Source organism: Marmota flaviventris, chromosome 8 (assembly GCF_047511675.1).
Source record: "Marmota flaviventris isolate mMarFla1 chromosome 8, mMarFla1.hap1, whole genome shotgun sequence".
NCBI lineage: Eukaryota > Metazoa > Chordata > Mammalia > Rodentia > Sciuridae > Marmota > Marmota flaviventris.
In genome coordinates, this window is record NC_092505.1 from 56,597,908 (window position 1) to 56,619,230 (window position 21,323).

Below are 21,323 nucleotides of genomic sequence, written 5' to 3' on the forward strand. Positions count from 1 at the left end.
TTAGCCATGCTAACGAAGAGAAGAAGAGAGAGAACTCAAATTACTAACATACGGGATGAAAAAGGCAATATCACAACAGATGCTACAGAAATACAGAAGACAATTAGAAATTATTTTGAAAACCTATATTCCAATAAAATAGAAGATAGTGAAGACATCGATAAATTTCTTAAGTCATATGATTTCCCCAGACTGAGTCAGGAGGATATTCACAACTTAAACAGACCTATAACAATGGATGAAATAGAAGAAGCAATCAAAAGACTACCAACCAAGAAAAGCCCAGGACCAGATGGGTATACAGCGGAGTTTTACAAAACCTTTAAAGAAGAATTATTACCAACACTTTTCAAGTTATTTCAGGAAATAGAAAAAGAGGGAGCTCTGCCAAATTCATTCTATGAGGCCAACATCACCCTGATTCCGAAACCAGACAAAGACACCTCAAAGAAAGAAAACTACAGACCAATATCTCTGATGAACCTAGATGCAAAAATCCTCAATAAAATTCTGCCGAATCGGATACAAAGGCACAACAAAAAAATTGTGCACCATGATCAAGTAGGATTCATCCCTGGGATGCAAGGCTGGTTCAATATACGGAAATCAATAAATGTTATACACCACATCAATAGACTTAAAGATAAGAACCATATGATCATCTCGATAGACGCAGAAAAAGCATTCGACAAAGTACAGCATCCCTTTATGTTCAAAACATTAGAAAAACTAGGGATAACAGGAACTTACCTCGACATTGTAAAAGCTATCTATGCTAAGCCTTAGGCTAGCATCATTCTGAATGGAGAAAAATTGAAGGCATTCCCTCTAAAATCTGGAACAAGACAGGGATGCCCTCTATCACCACTTCTATTCAATATAGTTCTCGAAACACTGGCCAGAGCAATTAGACAGACAAAAGAAATTAAAGGCATAAAAATAGGAAAAGAAGAACTTAAATTATCACTATTTGCAGATGACATGATTCTATACCTAGAAGACCCAAAAAGGTCTACAAAAAAACTACCAGAACTAATAAATGAATTCAGCAAAGTGGCAGGATATAAAATCAACACGCATAAATCAAAGGCATTTCTGTATATCAGCGACAAAACTTCTGAAACGGAAATGAGGAAAAACACTCCATTCACAATATCCTCAAAAAAAATAAAATACTTGGGAATCAACCTAACAAAAGAGGTGAAAGATCTATACAATGAAAACTACAGAACCCTAAAAAGAGAAGTAGAAGAAGATCTTAGAAGATGGAAAAATATACCCTGTTCATGGATAGGCAGAACTAACATCATCAAAATGGCGATATTACCAAAAGTTCTTTATAGTTTAATGCAATGCCAATCAAAATCCCAACAGCATTTCTTGTAGAAATAGATAAAGCAATCATGAAATTCATATGGAAAAATAAAAGACCCAGAATAGCAAAAGCAATTCTAAGCAGGAAGTGTGAATCAGGCGGTATAGCGATACCAGATTTCAAACTATATTACAGAGCAATAGTAACAAAAACAGCATGGTACTGGTACCAAAACAGGCGGGTGGACCAATGGTACAGAATAGAGGACACAGAGACTAATCCACAAAGCTACAACTATCTTATATTTGATAAAGGAGCTAAAAGCATGCAATGGAGGGAGGATAGCATCTTCAACAAATGGTGCTGGGAAAACTGGAAATTCATATGCAACAAAATGAAACTGAATCCCCTCCTCTCGCCATGCACAAAAGTTAACTCAAAGTGGATCAAGGAGCTAGATATCAAATCAGAGACTCTGCGTCTGATAGAAGAAAAAGTTGGCTCCGATCTACATATTGTGGGGTCGGGCTCCAAATTCCTTAATAGGACACCCATAGCACAAGAGTTAATAACAAGAATCAACAAATGGGACTTACTTAAACTGAAAAGTTTTTTCTCAGCAAGAGAAACAATAAGAGAGGTAAATAGGGAGCCTACATCATGGGAACAAATTTTACTCCTCACACTTCAGATAGAGCCCTAATATCCAGAGTATACAAAGAACTCAAAAAATTAGACAATAAGATAACAAATAACCCAATCAACAAATGGGCCAAGGACCTGAACAGACACTTCTCAGAGGAGGACATACAATCAATCAACAAGTACATGAAAAAATGCTCACCATCTCTAGCAGTCAGAGAAATGCAAATCAAAACCACCCTAAGATACCATCTCACTCCAGTAAGATTGGCAGCCATTAGGAAGTCAAACAACAACAAGTGCTGGAGAGGATGTGGGGGAAAGGGTACTCTTGTACATTGCTGGTGGGACTGCAAACTGGTGCGGCCAATTTGGAAAGCAGTATGGAGATTTCTGGGAAAGCTGGGAATGGAACCACCATTTGACCCAGCTATTGCCCTTCTCGGACTATTTCCTGAAGACCTTAAAAGAGCGTACTACAGGGATACTGCCACATCGATGTTCATAGCAGCACAATTCACAATTGCTAGACTGTGGAACCAACCCAGATGCCCTTCAATAGATGAATGGATAAAAAAATGTGGCATTTATACACCATGGAGCATTACGCAGCACTAAAAAATGACAAAATCATGGAATTTGCAGGGAAATGGAAGGCACTAGAGCAGATTATGCTTAGTGAAGCTAGCCAATCCCTAAAAAACAAATACCAAATGTCTTCTTTGATATAATGAGAGCAACTAAGAACAGAGCAGGGAGGAAGAGCAGGAAGAAAAGATTAACATTAAACAGAGACATGAGGTGGGAGGGAAAGGGAGAGAAAAGGGAAACTGCATGGTAATGGAGGGAGACCCTCATTGTTATACAAAATTACATATAAGAGGTTGTGAGGGGAATGGGAAAATAAACAAGGAGAGAAATGAATTACAGTAGATGGGGTAGAGAGAGAAGATGGGAGGGGAGGGGAGGAGGGATAGTTGAGGATAGGAAAGGTAGCAGAATACAACAGTTACTAACAGGGCATTATGTAAAAATGTGGATGTGTAACCGATGTGATTCTGCAATCTGTATTTGGGGTAAAATTGGGAGTTCATAACCAACTTGAATCTAATGCATGAAATATGATATGTCAAGAGCTTTGTAATGTTTTGAACAACCAATAAAAAAAAAGAAGTTTGATGTTGATCTTTTTATGTTTTATTTTCACATTTTTGGCAATACTGGGGACTGAACCCAGTCACTCTACCACTGAACTATATCCCCAGCTTTTTATTTTAAAAATTTGAGACAGGGTCTTGCTAAGTTATCCAGGCTGGCCTCAAACTTGAAATCCTCTTGCCTCAGCCTCCCAAGTAGCTGGGATTACAGGTGTGCACCACCAAGCACATCTCTTCCTAGGTTTTCTATGTCTCTTCTCATCATGCTCAAGCCTTCTTCAATCTTCTACTTACAGAGGTTTTTTCCATTCTGACCCTTGGGAATATGAACTGTTCCCAGCCACATGTGAATTTTGGGAACTGTTCTGCCTGCTCCTTTTTAGTGGTTCTTTCTCCAATCTTGGGTAGTTTCCTCACATGTACCTGTGCTCACTCCCTACAGACCCACAACTTTCTCTGAGGATTCTTCCTCTCTGGGACTCTGTCCCAAGACTCCAGTTACACTGGCCTTTTCCAATTCTCAACTCTTTCTCCTCAACTTAAGAAAACTGCTGGGTTTTGTCTGGTATCCCATTTCTCTGTTTCTACCTGGAAATTCTATCTAGGTAGCAGAATGAAGCAATGGTAGGGATCATCGTTCTGCCTTCTCCATTGTCCAGTGTCTGAGAACCATCATTTCATTCATTCATATATACATGTTTTAGCTGCTTAAGATGAAAGGATAAATTCAGCTCATATTTCTCCCTCATGGCCTACTCTGTGTGTAATCACAGCCATTACTCTGTGCTGTAGACAATTGGTGGTCTGTAGACAATCACCACCAAACACCTGCCTCCAGGTCACTCACCCCCACTGCTTAAAGATATCTTGGCTCATTATTACTCCTTGGGACACCACACTTTCATAAATCTGTTGATTTCAATACCCACTGATGGATTTTTCAATATCCTGACCTCTTATTCCATGACCATGTCCAATCTACTTTGGTTGTCCACAACTTTCAATTACACTCTGACCATATATTTACCATAATTGCATCTACAATATAATCTCAATCACAAGCATCCCATTCTTCAACCATCTTCCTCTTCTTCCCACTCATTCCCTCTCATATACTAATATGATAATGATTTTTAAAAATTTTTTATTTATTTGTTCTAATCAGTTATACATTATAGCTGAATGCTCTTCAATTGATTGTACACAAATGGAGTACAATTTTTCACTCCTCTTGTTGTACACAAAGTAGAGTCACACCATTTGTGCAATCATACACGTACCTAGGGTAATGATGTCTGTTTCATTCTACCATCTTTGCTATCCTCATGCCGCCTCCCCTCCCCTTTGGCCAATCCAAAGTTTCTCCACTCATCCCATGACCCCCCATTATGGATTAGCATCCACTTATCAGAGAGAACATTTGACCTTTGGTTTTTTGGAATTGGCTTACTTCTCTTAGCATGATATTTATTCTCTAACTCCATCCATTTGCCTGCAAATGACATAATTTTATTCTCTTTTATTGCTGAGTAATATTACATTGTTTATATATACCACAGTTTCTTTATCCATTCATCTACTAAAGGGCATCTAGATTGGTTCTACAGTTTAGCTATTGTGCATTGAGCTGCTATGAACTTTGATGTGGCTACATCACTGTAATATGCTGTTTTTACGTCCTTTGAGTATAGACCAAGGAGTGGGCTAGCTGGGTCAAATGGTGGTTCCATTCCAAGTTTTTTTTAAGGAATTTCCATACTACTTTCCAGATTGGTTGCACCAATTTGCAGTCCCACCAGCAACGTATGATTGTGCCTTCCCCCCCCCCCCGCCACATCCTTGCCAACACTGATTGTTGATAGTATTCCTGATAACTGCCATTCTGACTGGAGTGAGATGAAATCTTAGCGTGGTTTCGATTTGCATTTCTCTAATTAGAGATGTTGAACATTTTTTATATATTTGTTGACTGATTGCATATCTTCTTCTGAGAAGATCTGTTCAGTCTTTAGCCCATTAATTGATTTGATTGGGTTGTTTGTTTTATTGATGTTAAATTTTTTGAGTTCTTTATATATCCTGAGATTAATGCTGTATTTGATGTGCGTATGGTAAAAATTTGCTCATATACTTTAGGCTCTCCACCTCATTGATTGTTTCTTTTGCTGAGAAGAAGCTTTGTAGTTTGATGCATTCCATTTATTGATTCTTAATTTTTTTTCTTATGCTATAGGAGTCTTGTTAAGAAAGTTGGGGTCTACTCCGACATGATGAAGATTCGGACCTACTTTTTCCTCTAGTAGGCATAGGGTCTCTGGTCTAATGCCTAGCTCCTTGATACACTTTGAGTTGAGTTTTGTGCATGGAGAGAGATAGGGGTCGAATTTCATTTTGCTACATATGGACTTCCAGTTTTCTCAGCGCCGTTTGTTAAAGAGGCTCTCTTTTCTCCAATGCATGTTTGTGGCACCTTTGTCTAGTATGAGATGACTGTATTTATGTGGGTTTGTCTCTGTGTCTTCTATTCTGTTGCATTGATCTACATGTCTGTTTTGGTGCCAATACCACGCTGGGGTTTTTTTGTTTTTTACTATAGCTCTGTAGTATAACTTAAAGGCTGGTTGTAATGCCTCTTGCTTCACTTTTCTTGCTAAGGATTGCTTTGGCTAATCTGGACCTCTTATTTTTCCAAATGAATTTCATGATTGCTTTTTCTATTTCTATGAGGTATGACATTGGGATTTTAATTGGTATCACATTGAATCTGTATAGCACTTTTGGTAGCACTGCCATTTTGACAATGTTAATTCCTCCTATCCCAGAGTATGGGAGATCTTTCCATCTTCTAAGGTCTTCTTCAATTTCCTTCTTTAGTTTTCCTTACAGAGGTCTTTCTCCTCTTTTGTTAAATTGACTCCCAAGTGACAATGATTTTTTTACTCTAATAAGGAATGACAATTTTAGAGCCTACAACTTTATCTCATTCATATCATTCCTTGCTAATCCTATTCACCTGGTAAAACTGCAACTCTAGTTAAATCTCTCTTTATGTCTTTGCCAACTCTGCCCATGCCTGCACTTGCCCAACAGAACAGGTTGGAGGAAAACACACAACCATGATAACTGGTCTCACTTCAAATTAATCACCAATCACCAAGCCCTCAGTGCTGCCAAATAATCCTGCTACAATTTCCCAGTCCACATGTTCCCCACTTTCCTAGAAAACAGTTCCATAAATTATTCTGTCTCCAAGAAATACTCCCCTATGCTTACTCATCAGGTGATAATTTTGTTTCCATTTTTCTGAGGCATATAAGCAAAATTAACATCTACAAGCTTCTACCAACCACCATCTGCATCTGTATCTATATACTTAGTATCTTCTGTTACTACTGAAGAATTAGCTGTTAATGCTTCTGAGGTCAATTTGTTTACCTGTACTCTACAAGACTGCATCTCATCTTGTTTACTCAAGGACACAGCTACAGCAATTCCACTCTGTCTCTCCAGCACCATCAATTTTCCCCTGAATCCATTAGAATACCACATTATAGAGATAGGCTTAAATATCTCTTAACTTAAAAAAATAAAAAATAAAAAAACCCAAAACCCCCGGTAGCACATTTTCTCTGACTCCAGTCCCATTTCTCTGTTGCCCTTCAAGGCATAACTTCTCGAAAGAAGCATCTACACTCACCATCTCCAATTCCTCTCCTCCCATTTTATCTTGAACTTACCCCACCACTCCAGTGAGATTATTCTTTTAAAGGACACCAAATATTTCCATGCTGCTAACTCCAATGTTCTATTCTCAATCCTCCCTAGCTTGTTCTTTTTTACTTGCACAACTTCTAAATACTGGAATGCTCCAGGGTTCAGTCCTCACCTCTTCAGAAGCTACATTTCTCTCACAGGTGATCTCACCCAGCCTCAAGACTTTAAATAGTATTCCATCTGACAAAGACTATAGTTTCAGGGATCATTTCTATAGTTAGTTACATCTGACAACTCCCAAAATTACTGTGCAGGTGTCTCCCCTGAATTCCATACTTGTATATCCAACCAACATTTTAATCAGTCTTCTTAGATATCTAATAGGCATTTCCAACTCCTAATCTCCATGCCATCTGCCTCCCAACTGTTCCTTCCACAATCTTGACCTCAGTAAATCAAAGCTCTATTCTCTAAATTACTAATAAGGTTGAAAAACATTACAGACTCCTCTCCTTCCTTCACACTCTACAACAGACCCATTAACAACACTTTTGAGTTTACTTTCAACATCTATATACAAACTAACCACTTCTCAAATCCTCCATTGCCATAACCTGAAGGAAGCCACCATCTCCACTAGCCTAACAGGTCTCCCTGCTCTGGCTCACATTCTTAAGACAATGGTAGAGTCATCATTTTGCTCTCAGAGCCTTTCAATGGTGAGCCCTTCCCACTCCTTAATGGCCCAGGCCTTCCCGTGGCTTTCAAGGCCCTGCCTGAGCCAGTTTCCCATTCCCTCAGGGATCCTCTTACCCCTGTTTCTTTCAAGGGCTCTGCTCCAGTCTCATTGTTTATTCTAGGAAATGCCAAACAAGTTTAGGACCTTTTGTCTTTGCTATTACCTTTTCCCCAAACAGTCTTATCCTGGAATCTACAAGGCTGGCTTCCTTTTTCCTTCAAGTATCTACTCAAATATTGTTACTAAGTGAGGCTTTCCCTGACACCCTCTGCAAAATATAACACCACCTGATCATGCTCCCTTCATTCTTTTTTTTTTTGGGGGGGGGCAGGGGGAGGTACCAGGCATTAAACTCAGGGGCACTTGACCATGAGCCACATCCCCAGCCCAATTTTGTATTTTATTTAGAGACAGGGTCTCATTGAGTTGCTTAGCCCCTCGCTTTTGCTGAGGCTGGCTTTGAACTTGCAATCCTCCTGCCTCAACCTCCTCAGCTGCTGGGATTATGGGCATGTGCCACAGCATTGGCTCCCTTCATTCTTTAACCTGTTTTTATTTTTTCCAAATCATATATTAACCTCTGACATACTAAATATTGAATTTTAAAATTTGCTTCCTGGATCTTCTCACTAGATGTAGACTCTACCCCAGTGCTTTGCATACATTTTATTGTTATCTTCTTGAAGCTTTCTTCTCTTGGTTTCTAGGTCACATTTGCTTTCACTCTCCTATTATCTCACTAGCTAGTTCTTTTCTGTTTCATGCTGGTAAATAAAAAGGGGAGGGAAGGTGTAACATACATCTTAGGAAGATAAAAGGTCTTCTATGCTAAGCTGGGTGGGACCTGTTGCAGCATGATCACCCGACAACCATTTACTTTCTAGGGAGCAAGATATTTAGCACCCAGTGAAAGCTCAGAACTTGTGTTCTGTGTGTACAGATGAGACACCTGCAGTATAACAGCCAATGTATGAAAATACATTACCTTTGTCCTACTAGAAAGAAAAATTACTTCCTTACAGAATTTTCAAATTTATCTTTTATTGCTTTGACCAATGGAAAAAATAAAATTGAGGGATGGGATTGTAGGTCAGTGGTAGAGCGCTTGCCTTGCATGTGTGAGGTACTGACTTCGATCTTCAGCACCACATAAAAATAAAATAAATAAAATAAAGATATTGTGTCCATCTACAACTAAAATAAAATATAAAATTGATTTCACCATATAGTTATAAGAACTACGAATGAATTTCTAAAATGATTTATTTTATGAAATGATTAGGTAGCTTCTAATATATCTGGTCATGAATAATAGATAAAATTATAATAAGAACGGGGAAAATTAACATTTTTCTACCACAAAAACAAGGTTGACTAAATTTAAAGAATATTGAAAAGTGTTCCTGATGAAAAGAAACAGCATTTTCCCCCATTAAACAAAAATTATGTTTTGGACTGAGCTTCTATACTATGATCCAACAGGTCAGACCACCAAACCAAAATGGAGTCCCTTAAGCTAAATAATCAAATGGAAACTTTAAGAATGTTATTAAAAACAGGCTAGTTTTTCCTGAAAATAGATTTTAGTTTACATGAGTCAGTATAATAAGGAAGTCCCCCTTATTTTGACCTTTACTAAAAAGTGAATAGCAGTAATCTGACATTAACCAATCAGGTTTTTTTCCTATTATTTTTGTTTCCTTGTTACACCTTATAAAACCAACTCTACCCAAGGTACAGTGGTGCTTGTCTGTAATCTCAATGATTCAAGAGGCTGAGGGAGGAGGATTGCAAGTTTGAGGCCAGGCTTGGCAACCCAGTAAGACTGTGTCTCAAAATTAAAAAGAAAAAGGGTTGGGGATATAACTCAGTGGTGAAGTGCCCTTAGGTTCAATTTCTGGTACCAAACAAACACCACACACACTTACTCTTTTGCTTTTTTCCAAGGAGAACTTTTATTCTATTTTGTAGAATGGAAGCTGTCCAATTCATTAACCACAAATAAACTCCTATTCTACCTATAATTAAATTAGTTGCAATCTTGTCTTTTGACACTTCTAAATGTTGTTCTTGGCTAAACTTTTAAGGAATGAACAAAGAATTGTCAGATTAGAGAAAAATATAAGTAGAAATAACAACTTAATATGTTCAACATGCAAACCTAGACTATATCTTAGACTAGGGAAAAAAAAATTGGAAAAATTGATGAAGTCCAAATAAAGTCTATAATTTCATTAAAAAGCAAGCAAGCAAACAAACAAAAACCACCAAAACAGAATATCTCCATTCAGAACATGAAATCCTTTCTCAGCATTTTGCGCATATCTTCTGTGTTAGTATCTACTCAACCTGAAAGTTCTATACCAGTCAAGACACACCCTTCCAAGACTGAATAACTTTTATTGTTAGAAGGTTCTTCCTTGTATTTTGTGGTGTCACATTCCTTATAACTTAATGCACTTCAGTTCTTCATTCAAGAACTATATATATTATAGTCTAAATCCTCTTTTACTTGACCATCACATATTCTACATTCTGCCTCAAGTTTCTTTTTCAAACTTAACATATTCTGTTCCCTTCTATGATTTTTACCCAAACATAATTTTTTGGGGGGGTAAGTTTTGGTTTTTTGCCAACCATGGTTTTTACAACCATTATCATTACTGTCACACATTTTTAAAATCTGGTTTGTCAAATGACCTTAAATATCAATGCTCAAAACCAAACATTAGTATAGAGAATTTCAAACCATTTATCTTCTTGTTCTGGACACTATGCTCTGTGCCCAAAACTGTCCTCCTCTTTTAGCAGTTATATCACATTATTGGTTGTGAATGAATTCTCAAATCAACAGTTCCATAGTCTTTTCTATATAGAATATTCCAATGAAGGAACTGTCAGGATGGGAGACCATCACCCTATTCTAGTCTCTTAATAACAAATAATTTGAATGCTAACTATGTGCCAGACAATTGCAATTCTATGTCTACCTGTGCTTGACTTTTGATGATCTGAATGTTTGTATCTCCCTCAATCCATATGCTGAAATCCTAACCACCACAATCATGGAATTAGGAGGAGGAATTTTGGGAGTTGATTATGTTATGAGGGAAGAGTCCTTATGAATAAGAGTAATGCTTTTATGAAAGTGATCCCAGAGAGATTACTGGCTTTTTCCCCCACGAGACATTACAAAGAAAAGACCACTGTGCAGGAAGTAAGTTTAACCAGACATGGATTCTGCCCAGGCCTTCATCTTGGCTTTCCAATCATCCAGAACTGTTAGAAATAAATTTCTGGGGTTGGGGTTGTAGCTCAGTGGTACAGCGCTTGCCTAGCATGTGTGAGGCACTGGGCTCGATCCCTGGCACCACATTAAAAAAATAAAATAAAAAAAATAAAGATATTGTCTATCTACAACTAAAAAAAAATAAAAATAAAAAAGAAGTAAATTTCTGTTGTTTATTAGGCACCAAATTGATAGCATTTTGTTATAATGGCCCCAGTGGACTAAGACAATGTTCCAAATCTTATCAAAGAACTAATTTAATAAATACTTATAAAAGGCTGAACAGAAATTATACAAAGTAATCCCATATCATTATCCAACTAATAAACCTAAAGTCTTGTACAACAGCCTCTTGAGGGTAAATTATCGCTATAAATCTATTTGCCCATACTTATGTGGGATTATTCAATGTTTTCTCAGTCCTGTGAACTTTTATTTATTTTTGCTCCTATCAGAATCATACTGGCAGGTGGTAAAATTAGATGTACATAGTATCCTATGCATCTCAATTGAGAAAGCCACCTGGTCACATACACACATTTTAAACCTGTCCTGCACCACCTTCAGAAAACCAAGCGTCAGATCTGAGTTTTCCAATAGCTTTTCCAGGGCTGGAGTCATCTATGATCAAAGCCAACTCATTACTTCCTTACATCTGGACATAATCAATCTATTTTCTGACCTCTCACCCTCAATATGCCCAAATCCCTTTGAAGTCAAAGCATTAGTCATTTTTGTCAGGTGTAAAAAACATTCATAGCATGTGCACTTCGATGCTCTGATGTCCACAATGTGTAAAATCTGAAACATTCAAAGATCGCTTAAATCCCTACAGTTGCAGAAAGGGCCTTGATTTTAAAATAAATAAATAAATAAACATTTGCAAGGCAGTTTCCCCATATTTATTTGTCTCTTTGAGGACAGAGGGTTCCTAACTCAGAAACGGGATGCCACCAACACTGGGTCACCTCACACAACCCCTAAAACCAAACCCAGAGAGGCGGCTGGCAGGCCTGGAGCTAGGGCAGGCGCTGACTCCCCAGGGAGTGACAGCACCTGCAGAGACCTCCACACCCTGCCCACCCCGCGACCCCTTACCTCTCTTGTCCAGGAGCCACATGAACGCGAAGCAGGGTAGGAAGCCAATGGGCCCCCACAGCACAAGCAGCGCGATGTCCCAGCTGGAGAAGCCATAGGCCTGGCGCGCCGAGTTCTGGATAGGGCCCCAGGTGTTCCAGACCAGGCCCTGCGCGAACGCCAGCAGCGAGAAGAGCAGCAGCACCAGCCAACGGCGCCCATACACCCGTCCCGGACCGGGGCCAGCCGCGGGCAGCGCCACCGCCGCCGCCTCCCGGCTCCTGCGCGCAGCCCCGGGTCCAGGCCCGAGCCCGGGCCCCAGTAGCGGCTGCCGCTCCTCGTCGCTACTCCAGCCTGCGCCCATGGCCACGCCGCCCGCCGGCCCCTGCCCAGAGCAGACTCGGTGGCCGCCTACCAGCCCACTCAGACCCGGCGGGAGGAGCCCCAGTCGGAGCTGCTGTGGTTGCCCTCGGCCTCCCGGCCGCGCCTGGTGCGCCTGCGCCACCCGAGCCGGTGGGTGGGGAGGCGGGGGGAGGCTGAGGTCCGCCCCGCCCTCAGGCACTGCGAGCAAACACCAGCGCGTGGAAGAGCTGGGGTCGCAAAGAGAGGACCGGGAGGAATTGTAAAGGCAGTGAGGAGCGCGGCTGGCCCGGCTGAGGGAAACTCCCAGGGAGACTGCAGTAGAGGAGGTTAGGCAAGCCACCCGGGGGTTGCTGGAGGAAGTGCCCAAGTTTGCATCATGTGCCTAATAAACAACTCGGTGACCTCAGGCCACTTAACCTAATGCTTGCTACTATATTGGGTTTAGTTTTATTTGGTTTATAACTTCAGAAATTATGGGAGGGGGGATTGATGGAATAAGATCGAAGTGTAGGAGCGTGCCAGGGGATTGTGTTACAAAAATGATATCTTGTGCCTTTGTTTTTGTAAGTAAGTACTACCTAGTATAATGTGTCACCTTTTTTTTCTTACATATCCAGTGCCACATGTAATATTTTTACCCATTTTGTCTATCACTTAATAGGCGAACAGTAAGATTGTGTTAAGGTTGTAAGATTTCTGCCCCAAAGTGACCTAGATCCATCTTCGGTTATGATTTCGACCAGACTAGGGGTAAACAAGGAAAAAACTGGGGGTTGTTGATCTCTTGACCAGGCATCCACTTGTTTGTTTGTTTTGATATATAAATCCAGAAGCCTGTCAGCTGTCAGTGTCCTTAAGAACTCAAGTGGAGCAATTTGGCTTGTCTGGATCAGGAAATGAGTCACAGGGAGAGCAATCAAAGGACACTCTGCCCGAGGTTCATATTCCCGGCAGTCACAAAAACTGGATGGTCACGCTGCCGCCAGAAGGGACAGAGAAGTGAAAGACAGTCACTGTGCTGGTCTCCACGGCTGGTCAGAGTGGCTGCAGGGACAGCGAACGCACAGACCAGGCCTACCGCCAGGAGCCCCGCAAAACAACAAACCACCCCCTAGGACTCCAATCCTGTGGGGTGGGGAAAAGCCAAGGAAGGATCTGACTAGAGAACGAAAGACTAAGCGAAAGAAGCTAAGGTCTGGAGAATGTGAGAAGCGCCACAACTCAAACCACGCGTTCGGTGCTGGGGACCAAAACAAACCCGTGTGGCCCCGCCCAGAGCTGGTCACGTGAGGCCGCGGCGGCAGCGGCGGTTCCGGCGAAGCTGGTGGAGCAGCTGCGATTCCTTCCTGTGGTGCTGCTGTGGACCCCCGGCGGGCGCTGCGCGGACTCCACTGCACGTTCACTCCATTGGGTTCTGGCGGAGCAGAGGCCGCCTCGCGCTCTCCATGGCAGCGGGCTCAGAGGTGAGCTCTCGCCTTACCCTGGAAGCTACAGCTGCAGGGAACCAAGGTAGGTGCCTGACTGAGGTCATACCCTAAATGCAAACCCGGTCCCTAGGGATCCACCGGGCTCCTCTCGTGTGGCCCTTTGAGATTAGCTCCATCCCAGGTCTCTCCCGCCTTGCGTTCAATTATGAAGAACTTGTTTTCATAAATGGGAGTTTTCGCAAATAGTGGTATCCAGATTTTTGATCGTTGTACAGAAATCCTAGGGCAGTGCTGTTGCACGCACAAAGGCGTTCTAATGTTAGAGTGGACTAAAATTAAATTTGTGAAACTGGAGGTAAGGGGAAACAGTGTGGGACTTTTCTGAACAGGGATCATGGGCTTTTTATTCGTTATCTGTGGAACATTGGTTTAGTGAATGGGGTGAAGTTTTCTGGCCCAGGAGCTGGAGTTTCCTGTTAGCATTTAATGGGCCCTGTTGCGTGGGCCCTATTCTGCATACTGCCACGGGATCCAGAAACTTTTAAATGTTTATAACAGAGCCTATCCCGAGAACTCACAGTGAATAAAGGAACCTGGAAAGAAAAAAAAGAATGACTAATAAGTGGTCTCATTAATGCTATCCATAGAACCCACTCACTCAGTGACAGTTGTCACCATGAGGAGGGATCCCAATGGGAAAAACAAAAATACTTCAAGGAGGGAATGTTTATGATTGGACAGGATAGTGACAAACTCTGGGGCTGGTGCTGGGAGCTCTGGAAAACAGGGAGCAGAAAAACACAAGATGGATGTATTTGGAGATCACATAGTTTACCCAGAGGTGTAGGTGCCTATTCCCAGCTGAAGGAATAAATTATAACCTCCTACTCTCTGACTTCTTTCTCCTGCCTTTATAGCTCATTTGCTTATGTACCTCAGGGAGACAATTCCTGAACTTCAGTTATACCTCCAATCCATTGACCCTTCCATTTTTATTCACTGCACTCTGACCATTTTTGAGGGCATGTCATAGTTTATCATTATGAGTTCTTTCTTGAAAATACACTATTCTCTTGGCCCTCCCTGCATTTTATTCTGACAAAATTTACACTGAATGAACGCACCCTTTTGCACTCTCTGTATCTACACCTGTCTAGCTGAACATTGCTGGAAAAATTCTGCATGGGCCTGTGGATGTAGCTCCAAGGCACTTGCCTACCGTGGGGGAGACCCTGGGTTCCATCGCCAGCCACCAGTTGATGGCAGTATAAAAGGAGAATGCTTAAGCTCTTGAATATTCTTTCAGGATGGACCTGAGATTCTTCTGATGCTCCTTTCTAACTTTCTCCTTTGACAGTTTCCTCAATTTTATCTCCTTTTGCCATCTCTTTCATGTTTATAACTCTACAATTCAGCTAATGACCTTTTAAGTCAGGACAGTTCTTCATCTAGTCTATCTTCCTTTTATCCTCCTGCATCATCAGATCCTAGACCAAATCATCTATATTTTTTACCTAAACCCCTAGTATATCTTCCCGACCAGTGTCCTTGTTTCCTATCTTGTGCCCCTCCAATTCCTTCTCTGTTCAGCAGCTGACATTTTTTTAAGGAAGAGAAGGATGTGGCTCAGTGATAAAAGGCTTGCCTAGCATGTTCAAGGTCTTAAGTTCGATCCCTAGCATAACCAAAAACCAAAATGTGACACTCGCTTACTTAAATATTTTGAATTAATTTCATTGCGCTTAGAACCTAAAATAAAGTCAAATTTCTAACTTTGCCCTACAAAAATGTTTAGTCGAGGTTCTGTCAACTTTCACTCACCTCTTCCTACTTTTCACATAGCTGACTTCTTCAGGTGTCAGACTATGTCAGCACCTGAGTCCTTCCCAGACCAATCTATCTAAAACAGTCTGTGGGTGTCCCCACCCTCCACGCCCCTAAATGTTTTATAATGCAGCATCTATTTCATCATTTTACTATTACCATCTGTAATTACTTTTTTATTCCATTTGACCTTGAATACTTAAAGGGCAGGACCTATATCTGCTTCATTCATCACCGTGTGCCCAGTAACAGGTAAAGTATCGGGATATAATATTTTGATGAAAATGAGTAAGAGATCTCTGTGCCAAGTCTAGAGACAAGAGGAGAAAGCGTGTTGACATAATCCAGGAATCAAAGAGATTGCTATGAGAAGTGGTGAAAAAAGAGGGATCCCAAAGGTCACATTATACCATTTAAGAAGCGTGACCTTTAAAACAGCAGGAAGCCTTTGAAGAGGTTTAGTTAGGGGAGTAATGTGATCAGCTGTGGTTTTAGAAAGATCCCTCTGGCTGAATGGTTGCAGAAGAAATTGTAGGGAGAAAGACTGAAGGACAAGGTATTTAATCCCTCAGTGCCTCAGTTTCCTCTAATATGAAATGCATGATAATTGTGAAAATTGAAGATGATATATGTTCATCCAGCATAGTATCTGGCAGGATTAAATATTCAAGAATGGTAACAATTTTTATTAGTAATAGACAGTGCTAGCCTTGGTGACCAATAGGAAATTGGGAGGAAAAAAGAGAAACTAGGTGTAAGTTTGGAAGCTGAAGAATAGCAGGTAGTTGGAAGCAATGTTGAGTTTTAATGTGAATGCATAGACCATAAGTACAGGATGATGATGCAGAAGAAGGTCAGGTACACAGATGGGAAAGAGGAGGTTTGGTGTTTTTTTTAAATATATAGTATGCAAGTATCATAAAATTCACCATTTTATAGCTTACAATACAATTCAGTGGTGTTTAGTGTGTTCACAAGGTTGTAGAACCATCACTATTTTAATTCCAAAATATTTTCATCACCCCCAGTGGTGATGAAAATGGTCCCTATTAGCAGTGTTTCCTATTAGCAGTCACTGCTCACTACCCCTTTTCCCCAGTCCAAGGTAACCATGTCTCTCTTTCTCTATGTATTTGACTATTCTGGACATTTTATGTAAATGGACTAATACCATACATGGCATTTTGTGTCTAACTTCTTTCCTGTAACATAATCCATGTTGTACAATGTATCAATACTTAATTTTCTTTTTCTAGCTGAACAATATTCCATTGTATAGATCTATCACATTTTCTTATCCATTCATCAGTTGATTGCCTTTAGAATTATTTATTACCTATTGTGAATAATTTTTTTATCCTGAATAATGCTACTATGAACATTCAGGTACAAGTTTTTTGTTGTGGTTGTCGTCAACATGTTTTAAGTTCTCTTAGGCAGAGTAGAGTTGCTGGGTCATGTGCTATTAACTTTTTAAGGACATCCTTGATTCTTAATCTGACTAAGGAGAGGAAAAAATTTGATTAAAAATATGGATCTTTACCCATCCCCCCAAAAAAAAAACACAGCATGCATACATATTTGTGCAGTTAACTTCAAATTTTGTGTTAAAGGGTCATCTGAATCTGTCTATGGAACTTTTAATCCTATTTTAAAATGTCATCCTCTCCAGCAACACCACTTTAGAGTGACCCTGCCTGTTATCATTAAAAACTAAGTTAATGGCAAAATGCTCCTATAAGAGAAGGCTTTGCCTTCAATTATGTACTGCTGATGTGAACAGAAGGTAAGAAAAATACATTTGTTAAGTAAATGCAAGTGAAAGGGTTAGTACCTTTAGCACAATGATGACTCTACTGAGACTCATAGAAAAGTTCATTTTTAAGCAAACTTATTACTACTTTATTATCATAAAATATATGAATACCTACTGTAAACAAGGGACTTTCATGTAGTGAGGCAGAAGACAGTCTTTGCCTTAAAAGAGCTTATAACTGTTATAAATATCACTTTTGGTGGGAAAGAGAATGTAGATGAAAAAAGTTGTAGTAAGTCTGGTTGTGGTGGTGCAGGCCTGTCATCCCAGTAACTCAGGAGGCTGAGGCAGGAGGATCGCAAATTCAAAGCCAGCCTCAGCAATTTAGCAACATCCTGTCACAAAATAAAAATAATAATAAAAAGGGCTGGGAATGTGGCTCAGTGGTTAAGCACCCCTGGGGTCATCCCTGGTACCAAAATAAATAAATAAAAGAGAAAAGTTATAGTAGAAGATACATCCAAAAAGGTAGGACACAATTAATTGGGGTGTAAATATTGCGTTCATTAAGTACCTTGAGGGCTGAGAAAACTAATACAAATAAGATTAGTCTGTGCTTCTTAGATCAATTTCTTGAAACTTGGTATATTTTGAATGGGAATCAATGGAAGAGATCATTTTTGGTGAATTGAAGTAGAAGGGAAGTGGTAAGCATGAAGCCCAAGGGCTACTGGCCTGGAGGGCTTAGAAGAAGATGAGGAGACTGGTTCTAGTAGGGAGGAAGTAGTGGTAGAGTTGCTGGTGGAAATAAGGAAGAGGATGTCCACTGAGTCCAGAGAAGAGCAGGATCAAAATAGAATGTTGAAGTGAACAAGAGGGAAATTGTGGGTGAAAAAGGCTTCTTAGAAAAATAAAGCAAGGCATGGCAAAAATGAGGAAGTGGAGAAGGGTTTTGGGGATATGAGAGTGAGCAAGCTTTAGAGTGGTTGTCCTAGGGTGGGGGGTAATTAGGAGTTATCAATTAGTGGTAATGTGATTGGGAACAGGAAACAGAACAGAGGGAGGTGAGCATGAAACTGTAGAACCGATCCCTTTGTTTTGAGATTGTTTCTGATTATGCTTAATAGCTCATTAAGCAAAAGTAGCAAAAAGAAGTGGTTAATTTCAGTACACTGCTTACTCAGTTACTCAGAAAACTTTATTTAGCATTGCTTTATGCCAGGGGTGTAAAAGTAGAGGCTTGCCTTCGAGGATGTGATATTTTTGTTTGAAGTAATAGCTTGGAAATTATTAGAAACAAACATAAAACTACTTACTGTCAAGAATCAAATCAAATTGAGTGTGAGATGTTTCTTTTCCAAGGTCACACATTGGTTGAAGCATTTCGGTGAATTTTAAATTGCAGTTCTTTGAGATAGACATCATTGTATTTACAGTTACAGTCAGGCTATGCCTTGATAAAGAGAAGAATACATCCTTAGTATTCTTCTTCTAGTCACTCCCAAAGAAATGTCTCATTCCAGAGCTGCAGGAACTTGAGTTTCTTGTAGAGCTGACACTCTAACATAACTGGATTTACTTCTCTTCAGTTGAAAACACCATATTCTCTATGTCATTGTTGTTCTCAATTTTAAAAGGAGGTCAGGCAGAGGAGTTTAAAGAAAACAAAAGTCTATATAATCCTCCAAAGTAAAGAATTCTCATACTAAAGCACATGTGCAATTCATAATGTCACTAAAATATTTTATATTCAGTAATGATGAATATCAGAAAAATATGATTGAATTTTTTATGTTTTAAAAACACATAAAATTTATTGTTGTCTTAGTCTGTGTTTATTTATAAATTATAGAAATTTATTTTCTAATAGTTCTGGAGGCTGAAGAATCCAAGATCAAGGTGCCAGGTCCTTGTCGGATGAGGGCTGCTCTTTGCTTCAAAATGGCACTTTTGGCTACATCCTCCAGAGGGAGGAATGCTGTGTCCTCACATGGTAGAAGAGGGAAGACCAAGCTAGCCTAATGCTGTGAAAAGCCTTTTGATAAAGGCTATAATCACATGCAGGAGGAGCCTTCATGGCCTAACTACCTCTACAAGATACTACATCTTAACACTATCACTTTGGACCTCAAGTTTCAACACCTGAGTTTTTGGGGGGACACAAAACATAACAGTCATCTTAACCATTTTTAACTGTGCAGTTTAGTAGTATCAAATAGATTCACAATGTAGTGAAGGAGATGTCCAGAATTTTTTCATCTTAAATATCTGAAGCACACTATATCCATTAAAGAACTCCAACTTTTCTCCTCCCCCCAGCTGCTGGTAACTACCATTCTACTTTCAGTTTCTATCAATTTAACCACTTTTGATACCTTAGATAAGGGGAATCATAAAATACTTAACCTTTTTCAACTCGTTTATTTTACTTAACATGATGTCTTTAAGGTTCATCCATGTGACAAAATGTCCTTCCTTTTTAATGTTGAATAATATTCCCCAGTATGTAAAAACATTCATCCATCAGTGGACATTAGAGTTGCTCTCACCACTTGGCTCTTTCATTAGTGCTTCTGTAAACATGGGTGTGCAAAGATCTCTTTGAGACCCAACTCTTGAATATTTTTAATGAAAAGTAAGATGAAATAACCAGTTTATTTTGAATTATGGAAAGATAGAAAAAACAAGTGTTAGATGAAAATATTTTGGTAGAAATTCTGAAGATACTTTGGAGCATTAGACACCATTCTTTCTAGTGTTAACTTAATTTAAAATATAGATATACACTTTTCCTTGCCTTAGGTTCAAGATCAGTATTTTTTGAACTTGTAAACATTATTTATGAGTTATTTTTTGAAGAGAGGACAAATTTTCTGGGTTAACTGGGCAAGAGTTGTAAGTATAAGTGGATAAAATGAATCTAAAAGACTTATGAACCCTTGGTAACTCTTCAGCCTATAACTGTCCCATGTGCCCAACCTGATCCTGGTGGGGTGTTCATTCCCTCACCAAATGTGGCATTGGTAGTGTTAAGTCACATTAGCTTTAACACTAATACCTATGGTTATTTGGTATTAAAGGAACACCTTCTAGTCCTTGAAATTCAAAGCATTTATGACTATTTGTCATTTTACTTAAGCATTATGTTACCTTCCAACTTAGTTTGTATTGACATTTTAAAATGGTAGTAGGGGGCTGGGAGTTGTAGCTCAGTGGGAGAGTGCTTGCCTAGCATGCATATATCCTAGGTTCTTGGAGTTTGATCACCAGCACTGGAGGAAAAAAGTTAAAATAGTGGCTACAAGATGGGAAATTACCTTTGGTATAAGTTTTCCCATTTAGTCTTTAACACCAATACAATCATTTTGTTAGATATGGGTCCACTTGCATGTATATATTCAGAGATAAATTATCTCACCATGCCTGGACCCAGTTTTTTTATACATGCTGTGTCACTATATGAATATTCTCAATATCATGACTCTTCTTGTCACCTTCTGAGAGTTTTTGAATATCTACAATTTTTCCATTAATTTTATACCTGACATGAGAGACAAGTTAATTTCAATTTCAGGATATTTGTCATGGGTATATTCTATAAATTTTTGAAAAGTATTCTGGAGACTTGGTAAATGTACCTTATTCCTGTCTTAAAAGTCTAAGTCTCAGGTTCAAATCCAAGCCAGGTATTAATTGACTGAATCCAGATTGCTAGCAAATTCAAAGAAATGAGGTTTCAAATTATCTTGTACTTTGTGTTAATTTTTTTTAAAATTGGTTATAACTCAGGCTGTAATAACTGGACTGAATATGCTACATCTGGAAGAAGAAAAGACTGTTGTGCAACACCTATATCAGTAATCTGTTTTTTCAGCAATTTCAGGTCATCTAGTTAGAAATTTCTGCTTGCTGCAAGTTTAGACATAACTATACTTATCCTTTAAATGCTGTTGAGATTACTTCAGAATTTTTATAGCTCTTTGCAGATATTCCTGTAATGACTGGGTACATCCGGAGGCT

General features: G+C 39.5%; 2 protein-coding genes across 8 annotated transcripts in view; one reads left to right on the plus strand and one right to left on the minus strand.

Moving 5' to 3' along the window:
• Window positions 1-12,448, minus strand: part of Slc49a4 (solute carrier family 49 member 4) — a 136,472-nt gene extending 124,024 nt beyond the window's left edge. For all 3 annotated transcript variants that reach the window (XM_071615283.1, XM_071615284.1, XM_027935940.2), the window contains exon 1: window positions 11,955-12,448. In XM_071615283.1, coding sequence (XP_071471384.1) covers window positions 11,955-12,297 — 343 coding nt within the window. In that variant the 5' untranslated portion in view covers window positions 12,298-12,448. The remainder of the gene's footprint in view (window positions 1-11,954) is intronic.
• Window positions 12,449-12,515: 67 nt separating this feature from the next.
• The window catches only part of Hspbap1 (HSPB1 associated protein 1), a 60,867-nt gene continuing 52,059 nt past the window's right edge, over window positions 12,516-21,323 (plus strand). For 4 of the 5 annotated variants that reach the window (XM_071615278.1, XM_071615281.1, XM_071615280.1 and 1 more), the window contains exon 1: window positions 12,575-13,805. In XM_071615278.1, the coding sequence (XP_071471379.1) occupies window positions 13,742-13,805 (64 nt within the window). In that variant the 5' untranslated portion in view covers window positions 12,575-13,741. Of the gene's footprint in view, window positions 13,806-21,323 lie in introns of all 5 variants that reach the window. The other variant, XM_071615279.1, reaches the window with a different exon arrangement.